At 40.4% G+C, this 9848-nt stretch overlaps 1 protein-coding gene across 1 annotated transcript; it reads right to left on the reverse strand.

The window, feature by feature from the left end:
* Positions 1–5434: 5434 nt before the first annotated feature.
* On the reverse strand, positions 5435–6407 carry dnajb8 (DnaJ heat shock protein family (Hsp40) member B8). Its single transcript, XM_003217724.4, has one exon. The coding sequence runs from the start codon at positions 6221–6223 to the stop codon at positions 5552–5554; it is 672 nt and encodes a 223-aa protein (XP_003217772.1). The 5' UTR covers positions 6224–6407; the 3' UTR covers positions 5435–5551.
* Between the last annotated feature and the right edge of the window lie 3441 nt (positions 6408–9848).

Here is a 9848-nt window from a genome sequence, read left to right on the forward strand (position 1 = left end):
ATCTGTTGCCACTGGGAAGGGAGTTCCACAGATGAGGTGCAACCACTGAGAAGGCCCTATCCCTCGTCCCTGCCAGCCGTGCTTGCAAGGCAGGTGGGACCAAGAACAGGGCCTCCCCAGATGATCTTAATCTTCGAGGTGGCTCATAGGGGAAGATATGTTTGGACAAGTAAACTGGGCCAGAACCATTAAATTAAATTAAATTAAATTAAATTAAATTAAATACAGCACACCTCAACATTAGAGGCAAAACTCTTATTAGAGGACATGGGCTTTTGGTTAATCTGCTATCCAAACTGAACTGGCATCATACAAGTAACTTGGTCACTGTCTTTTTTGCTGTGGCATTTCTATTTCAGCTGTAGTAGTTACCGTATTCCCAAACAACTCTCTATGCAGGTGCAAATTTTATCAGTGGCTATTCCTGGTACCAGGCTATTTTGCCTGGTGCCAAAACAAGATTACAGTGTAACCAGACAAAGTTCAGAGAAGGCTACTCCAAAATTAACTTGCTAAGGGCTAGAAAGAACTTCTCTTCTGTGGTTGAATAGTAAGACTGGGAACTGTAGTCCAAAAAGTAAATTTTCCAAGCTATAGATTGATCTCAAATATTTAAACAAGGCAGAAGGATAGGATAAGATCTAACTCACTGAAATAATGAAAAACAAATAGAAAGAGTTAGAACAAGAATATAAAGTTGGTGTGAGTGTGTATGTATGTAAAATATATATAACAAATATAATAATTTTCCAAATCAATTATTTAGATTAAAATGGCACAGTCCAAACTGTAAATTATTTCATTCATTTTATATCCCACCTTTCTCCCAGCACTCAATTTGATGCCGCATGTGAGCTCACCTTTCCAACAAAAACATGTATGGTCAACGAACTAGATATATCACCTACCCCTATGATGAAGGAACCTTTAGGGAATTCCCAAACCTGAGCACTTGTTTTTAATGTCGAAAACATCAGAGGTAAAAGCAGAGAGGGCTCTGCAGGGGAAACCCAGCACTGAAGGGCTCTGGCTAATGTGCCGCTCTATCAGATTAGGCTGTCAAAAAATCAAACCGCTTCCATCACTGTCCAAGGAGAGGCTCTCGCTTGTTGCTTAATGTGATCGCAGCCATGCCGTTGGCACTCCAGGGAGAGCAGGGCATTGCTACGGCAATATGCAGCAGGCTGTGAGTTTTAAAATCCTATTAGGCAGGAACTAACAGTAGCAAAAAGAAAGCAGGTATCCCCTAGTGGGGATTTAAAGATGTTTAGACATAATTGGATTTTCCAAGCAGATGTCATTATTGTTAAACAGTTGCCCACTTGATATGTTCAAGTTGTTGGCTGTAATTGCTAAAATTAGCAGGTCTGTGTAGAGCAAAGGTCAGTTGGTTAACATTGTGATTTAGTATTTTATGAAGTAATTCCAAATGCTTTTTTTTTTTTCCTTTTTGGTTGGTTTGGTTTTTGTGGCCCAAGTGCTCTTTAAAGTCAGTGTGGGCTGTTAATAAAATAACGTCTTATGCTGTCTGGGCAAACCGCTGACACTCAAGGGCTAAACACATTTGAGCAAAATTGGTTTTGTGTATTTTACAGAGCTCTCCGAAGGGCAAACACCTTGCATTTTGATTCAGAGCTGTTGTTGTTTTGCTGAGGACTTCTTGGCATAGGGATCAGCTGCTTCTTTTTACTACGTGTTCCCTCCAGACTATCCACAGGTTTAAAATGCTTGTATGAAAAAATGTTAAGAAGTCAGTGCCCAAGACTCTTTGTTACCTGAGGTAAAGAAAAAGAAGGCATTCTGTTCCTGGTCGTATATAGAAGCTGGCTGGATTGGCAGTTGATTTTTTACTTCACTGCTGGTGGTAGAGTAGTGTTTCTTGTCATGACAAAGTCTGCCAACTATTTTAGAACAGTGATACCAAAAATGTTTTTCTATGGATCATTTATTGGCTATTGGCTGCTGATCTAAAGTGAAGTTTCAGGAAAGAAAGTGTGGACTCTCGATATTCACTGGTTTCATTCCAGGACCTCCCATGGATACCAGCCTGGTGCTGTCAAATATTATAGCAATTGCCAACATTGAATTTTTAAAATATTACTAAAATAATTTAGTGAACCTTTGGGAGCTCATTAAATTGAGGTTCATGTTTTTATGGTTAGTTATAATTTTATTATGTAACTGTTAGTGTGATTTTCAGTTTTATTTATGATTGGTTGTTTGATGTCGATTGGTGTTGGGATTGGGTACGTTGTTAATTGTATCCTTGTCTGCTTTTGTGGTGAGGCATTGAATGTTTGCCTCTATGTGTTTGAGGTGATAGGGTGGAATATAAATAAAGCATTATTATTATTATTATTATTATTATTATTATTATTATTATTATTATTATTAAATAATCCCATACAACAGCACAGAAAATGCTAAAATATGGAGAGTGGATTGTATTCAATGTACACAAATGTGGTCCCAATCCCTGGTACATTGAGGGGGGTCCCTTCAAAAGGGATGCCTTCAGAAGCATTGATTTAGATAACCCAAAGCAGATTGTGTGTATACAGCCATGTTTGTAAGATACAGATAAAGAGCTATCATCATTGCCCATGATCTGCTGCCTAGGGCAATTGCCTTACTTTGGTTAATAGTAGAGGATGTGAAAATCCTGAGAGTGCCTTGAACTGCAAGAAGATCCAACCAGTCCATCCTCCAGGAAATAATGCCTGGCTGCTCACTGGAGGGAAGGATATTAGAGGCAAAGATGAAGTATTTTGGCCACATCATATGAAGACAGGAAATCTTGGAAAAGATCACGATGCTGTGGAAAATAGAAGGAAAAAGGAAGAGCGGCTGACCAAGGGCGAGATGGATGGACGGTATCCTTGAAGTGACTGGCTTGACCTTGAGGGAACTGAGGGTGCTGATGGCCGACAGGGAGCTCTGGCATGGACTGGTCCATGAGGTCATGAAGAGTCAGAGACGACTGTGTGAATGAAGAAGAAGAGGATGTAAACTACTGCAGGCCTCAGCTGATGTCAAGTTCTGTTTTCCTGATTGCAAAACCTCCTGGAATAATCTCTGCAACTCCAATATGTATGTTCCAATTCCTTAAACAACCCCTGTATTGAAGGATTAGCAAAAGGACTTGTCTTGAAGGCGAGAAGTGTGGTCCCTAGACCCTATCTGCTTGGCTTGCCTTCTCACTGTCTCTCAGCTGCATTGTCTGGATGTGGGAAGGCACTGGCTTGCCTGATTGACTCTGTTTGAGTGACATATTAACGCAAGGATCTGCCTTTGGCATCTTTAATATTTAGGTACAGATACTTAGTGTCATGTTCTTAGATAAGAGATAACAAACTCAGTAACTGCTTCCCTTTTATTGGACATTACTGATCTAGAAGGAGATACCACTTTCCTGTGTTGGCATCTTTTTCAAATGAAGCATGTAAGTATCTTGATGTGTCAAAACTTCTGAAACCAAGCCCCATAAACCTATTGTTGTCAAATGATCATCTTGTTTAAAGACTAAGGATTTATAGGGGCTATTTCATGCATGTAGGGCCCTGACATCTGCTAGGCTGTTTGAGTTCTATGATAATTTTTTTTTTCCAACTGGAAAGTTAATGCTAGGTTTTTCATATTCACAGATGAACGGATTAAGTCTCCCCATTTTACTGTTATAAGAAAGGAGGTTCTCTCTTTCTTTCTATTGTATTGGCCATGGGAAATCTTTATGGCCTCAATGTCTGTGTGTTGTGACCCAATGTAAGGGGAAATCATGTATTGGCTTAAGTGTTTATAACTAGAATCTCTCCCCCAACCCCACCATTAAATATTTAACATAAATAATATTCTGCACCCAGAAACAAAAAAAAATCAACAGCATAAAGCTAAATGGATTCAGCTGCTCTTGGTGTGTCTCATCCAATATTGCCTATTCTAATTGACAAATGGTCCAGAGATGATATCTGCAATCATTTTAACTGGAAAGCCCTATTATCAAACTAGAGGCTTGTGCATTCAAAATGCGGGCTTTATTACTGAGGTGTAGCTTTGTTGACTCATGTAGCAAGCTCATGTATAAATCTGGTGAGGCCCTGCTCTCAGTCCCGCCTGCCTCACAAGTGTGGCTGGCGGGAACGAGGGGACAGGGCCTTTTCGGTGGTGGCTCCCTGGTTGTGGAACACCCTCCCCAGAGATATACAACAAGCCCCAACCTTTTTGAGCTTTAGAAGAGCCCTAAAAACATGGCTATGTGCTCAGGCTTTTAATGAATAAACGACAAAGACAATCTGGACTGATTTATGGCTAAAGCATGAGGATCTTGGGTGAACAGATTTAACCATATGTCTTATATTTTATATTGTGTTTAATTGTTCTTAATGGATTTTATATATTGTTATGATTTTAACTATGTGTCGGCATTGAATTGTTGCCAGTTGTGTAAGCCGCCCTGAGTCCCTTCGGGTGAGAAGGGCGGGATATAAATATTGGAAAAAATAAATAAATATAAGCCTTCTCTCAATTTTGGTAAAATTCTAGAATTTAATACTGTCACAATATGGAATCTCTTGTTTCTACCACTAGATGAGTCTGACCTTCTGAACAATTAATGTAGTACACCAATTCTTCTAGGCAAAAGATCCAGATACATATTTCTATTAAGCTGTGAAACAAGATTGATCTAACTATAGTTGAGCTCAAGAATCTTTAGTACCCCAGTTGTTTTGAACTACAGCTTCAACAATCCCTTACCATGGGCTTGAGCTTCTGGGAAGTGTAACTCAAAACATTTGCAGGACAAAAGGTTTCCTACCACGGATCTTAATTTTAATTTAATTTTATAACACAGGGATGTTATAAAATTAAATGAAAATATGTTTAGGATAAGACTATAGAGTAAATTCAAATAATTCTGGTTTCATTTAATTCTTTACCAATTCCCAGTGTTGTCATCATTGTCAGCATCATAATAATCTTCCCTGTAATATCATGTTGTTGATATACGGATATAAATGATATACAATTATAAATGTTTTTGGTAGTCCTAATTTTTAAAAAGGTTTAGATCTTCAGAGTCAGGCTATTTCTATCACTGAGTCCATCAACTCTACCTATATAGAGGTCTCCAAAAATATTATATTAACCTCCTCATCTGAATTTGGACCTTGGTTCTGTAACAAACCAAATTTTATATGTTACTTGTGTTCAAGGGTACATCACAGTTATCCCATAAAGCTAATGTCCTCAGTAGTATCCTCATTAAAATAATATTGAATTTACAAGACCCCAGCATTTTTGTCTAGAAGATTACAGGTTAAAATGTAAACCCATAGATTGTCTACATTTTGTGACTACATTGGCTTTCTTAGTACAAATTACAGGTTACTCAAAGGAAACCATACGCCTGTCAAATAATTCAGACATCATTACCAAATATCTTGAACTCAGTGAAGGAGTTTATTAGATGGATTCCGTTTTTACGGAGCAAGAGTCCATTTAAGATTGTTCAAGCAGTTGTCTATTGCTTATTGAGCAGACATGAGCTGAGTTGTTAGCATTTCAACTGTTCCCTTCCATTTACTCTTATGGACTTCAGTTGACCATCCTCCTCGATTTCAATTCTTTCTTGTCCATTTTCAACAATTTTCCGTGTGGTGATTCTTCGCCCATTGATCACTTCAGTAGATGTTGAAACAGATCTGAAGTTCTGTGCTCCACTGCTGTCATCTCCAAAGGATCTACAGGAGAACATTGTGTGCAGGCCAGGCCCAAATGAGTTGAATCCAAAGTTGGCAAAGGCACCAAGTCCAGAAAAGAGACCTAAAGGCCCACTTCTGGTTTCCCCTCCATTATTGTCATCATCAAATTGGTTGTCCCAGAAGTCATTGGCAAAGATGTCCATTCCTCCAAAAAACTCCCTGAAGATCTCCTCAGGACTGCGGAAAACAAAGTCAAAATCAAATGGACTGTGGGAGTGGCCTCCAGCTGTTCCTCTCCCTCTATACCTTGGTTCTTTGGGTGGCCTGTCATAGACAGAACGCTTCATAGGATCTGAGAGAACTTCATAGGCCTCAGCAACTGCTTTGAATTTCTTCTCAGCTTCTTCCTTGTTATAAGGATTCTTGTCCGGATGCCACTTTAATGCCAGCTTACGGTAGGCCTTCTTAATGTCTTCCTGCGAGGCATTTTGATGCAGTCCTAGGACTTCGTAGTAATTAACCATCCCAAAGAAAAAGGTGGATCAATTTGGAGACTGTTGGGTTGGTTTTCCTTGGGGACACAAGGTCCTTTGCAGTTTGGATCCAGTGGATCCAGTTGTTTTTAGATGAGGCACTTCTTTCCTCACAGCCCAATGGTAATGGTTTTGGAGCCAAAGGGAAAGAGAAAGGCTGCTTGCTCATATTGTTTGATTTCAAGGCACTTGCTGCTGGGTCCTATTGTGAGGTCAGAAACACCCCAACCAATCAGGGTGTAGCAGATACTGGTTCACTGAGATGGTCCCTCAGTCCCATTGGCTGGAGTCTTGTGCAAATTAACATCTTTGAAAGGTCATATTTCACAACTATGATGCAACGTGTTGCTAATGCCTGGTATCTCTTTCAGAGGAAGAATTTATCTCTTCAGACCTTTGCAGGGAATTAAAATATTGCAAAAGCAAATATGGCAGAGCTTGTGAACCTGGTGTCCTGCAGATGTTTGAAGTACAAATCCTATTAGGCCTAGCCAATATAGTTTATGACAAAGGGTTAATATGAGCTGTAGTCCAGAACACTTGAGGGTAGAGTGCTACCTGCTCCTGATATTTAGACCATAGTAACCTGAAGCTGGTGAAAAAAGCTTATTTCTCTTTCTCCATATATTCATGAGAAATACCCTTGTTCCTAAAGGAGTAGCTGTGCTCTAAAAGGCAGTCACATTTCTGTTTGCAAAGCAGCAAAGGATGTAAACCACATGTATCAAACTCAAGGGCCGTGGGTCGAATGTGGCCTGCCATGTCATTTTATGTGGCTCTCCAGATGCTGGACAACAACTCCTGAATTATTCCTCCTGAAACATCATGACTAGAGCTGATAGGAGTTGTGATACAGTAACTTCTAGAAGGCTGCAGTTTGTTCTGTTTATGCCGGATTAGTGAGTTTTGATTTTAGACACGAGGCTTTTAGATATGATGCGTGACTTTAACCTTTCCCCAACCTCAGGGCCACAATTACTGTTGTGTTGCAATGTCATTATCACCAGTCTGTATGGTGGATAATCAAAACTGATGGGAGTGTCATTCAATAACACCTGGGGACCCAACCTGGATAAAAACTAAAGAGCACCATCCATGGATTCAATGGCCCTTTGGAGGCAACCATAAGGCTGACATGGCCCTCAATGGAAATAAGTTTGACACCCCTAATGTTAATCCTTATATATTGATGGGATGGAGTGCTAAATGTGTTTAATCCTACAACCTTGGTACCAGTTCAGCTCTCCTGTTTGGATGTACCAAGAGTGATTCTTCCTAACTAGCCTATCTTTCTTGTGTATTATGAAGGTATTTTTGTATTATTAATATTACCAGTGAGGTGATAGATGTCCATTTCCAAGAGTCTGCAAAAAGCATAGGATGTTATCAGCCATTTCAGGACTGATACTGTAAGCTAAAATAGCTTATATAGTAGAAGTGTGAATGTGTGCGTATCTATGTGAGAGAGAGGGGGGGGGGTGGGACTGGAAGAGGAGGATAAAAAGAAATCAAGAGTGGGACCAGTGAGAGGCCCACATGAAATAACTAGACACACAAAACTAGCTAAGCAGCCCCATCCCTAGAAACCAAGGCTTTGAAATGAGAAATGTTTTTCGTATCTTAAATCTCAAGTACAAACAATAAAAACCAGCCCAGGCTGTGTTCTTTGAAGAGAAAGTACGAGTGACCTGAGCAGTGGTTATCAGCAGCGTCATTAAGATAAACCCTTAACATGATTTAAAGCATCCGAAACTGAAGGCGGCACTTTCAGATACTAACAAAATGGCCTGACATTGGGGATGAAAATCAATAGTAATCAGATGTCACTGAAAATACTCAAAAGTGTCCCCTGACTGATGGAGGTGAGATTAGTGTAAATATTTGTATTCTAATCAGTGGCACGGGAGGGTTGGAGGCAGCCTCTCTGTCTATTTAATTAATGGAGTGGCTTTTAAAAAGGATCCTAATCATATGTGATTGTATCTGCTTATCAACATTTTTGCTAATTAGATGATATGGAGGCAGTCGTTCTGCTAATTCCCTCATCCGAACAGCATATCCTGCACAGATAAAGTGCAGTCTCTTTTTAATAAGAAACAATCATGAGACAGACTAACCTTAATGGCACTTATTATCCTTGCAGCTTTTGCTCCATCTCTTCCTCTCTCCTTACACAGACGTCTCCTCCAGAAGGCCAGACGGGCAAAGTTCTTGGGGTCTTCCTCACCCATTTGCCCTGATCAGTCATGTATTAAAGATGAACAGAAATGATTCCATATGATAAATATGAATGTTTCCATTGGGCTTTCTTCTCTGGCACTGTGTCCCATGTGAACAACTGCACTACTGAAGCCTTCACACAAAAGGGGGATTCACAAACCAACACCAGACCCCATCCCTGTTTTCACATCAAAATGTTTCCTCTGAGCCATCACTTCACAGGCCTCTATTTTTACAGTGGACACTTTTATGATTCAGTGACTGGAGAAGTTACTTTCCAGCATTTCATTTACCAGAACTCCCTCAGACAGCATGGTGACCATGCAGGCTGGGGGAATTCTGAGAAGGAAAGTATAGGAGGTAGCATTTTCAACTCCTCTGCCCAAACAGCCAAGTTTCTTTGAGGATCTGTAACTCCTTGTTCTATCATGAAAAACTGTATGTTTATATTAATTGTATTTGTTATTATTGTTGTGTGCCTTTAAGTAATTTTGGACCTATGGCAACACTAAGGTGAACATTGGAAAGATTTTGTCAGAGTTCCCTTTGCCTTAGGTTTAGAGAATATGTCTTCCCCCAAGGTTACCCAGCATGGCTGAGGGGATTCAAAACCTGGTCTCCAGAGTCAGAGTCCAATATTTGAACCCCTCCACCAGATTGGTTGCATATATTAATTATACACCATGCAATATTCCAAACTCTCTGAGATGTTGACCACACAGTGGGATAGGAAAGATGGCTCCATGGCTTGCTCAGTGCTTAGGAGGAATGCAGTTTTCACATTCTTTCTCCCACAAGATTTCACTCCATCCATGTCTTCACCCAAGGCCTTCTTCTGGTCCTATCTAATAGGCTCATATGCAGATGGTTCTTCTTCCTTTTTTCATGTCAGGAGTGATTTGAGAAACTGCAAGTTGCTTCTGGTGTGAGAGAATTGGCCATCTGCAAGGATGTTGCCCAGGGGATGCCCGGATGTTTTGATGTTTTTAACATCCTTGTGGGAGGCTTCTCTCATGTCCCCACATGGAGCTGGAGCTGATAGAGGGAGCCTACCCACTTTCTCCCCAGATTGGATTCGAACCAACAACCTTCAGGTCAGCAACCCAACCTTTAAGTGAGCAGTCCTACCAGCACAAGGGTTTAACCCACTGCACCACAGGGGGCTCCTATTCTTCTTCCTGCCCAGATAGAAAACTTTACAGCTAGAGGAAACTGCTAGTGCTCTTTGAAAAGATAGGCATACGCACAGGAAATGGTTAAACCTGATCTTCTGGTGACTCTTGAAATGGGTTTGGAGATGCATGACCCTTCCTTTCAGGTATTACTGGACTGTGGAGTGAAGTTAACCGATCCTGCCTGCCTCCCATGCATTCCTCTAATGCAGTGTTTCTCAAAC

This window comes from Anolis carolinensis, chromosome 2 (assembly GCF_035594765.1).
Source record: "Anolis carolinensis isolate JA03-04 chromosome 2, rAnoCar3.1.pri, whole genome shotgun sequence".
In the NCBI taxonomy this organism is placed as follows: Eukaryota; Metazoa; Chordata; class Lepidosauria; order Squamata; family Dactyloidae; genus Anolis; species Anolis carolinensis.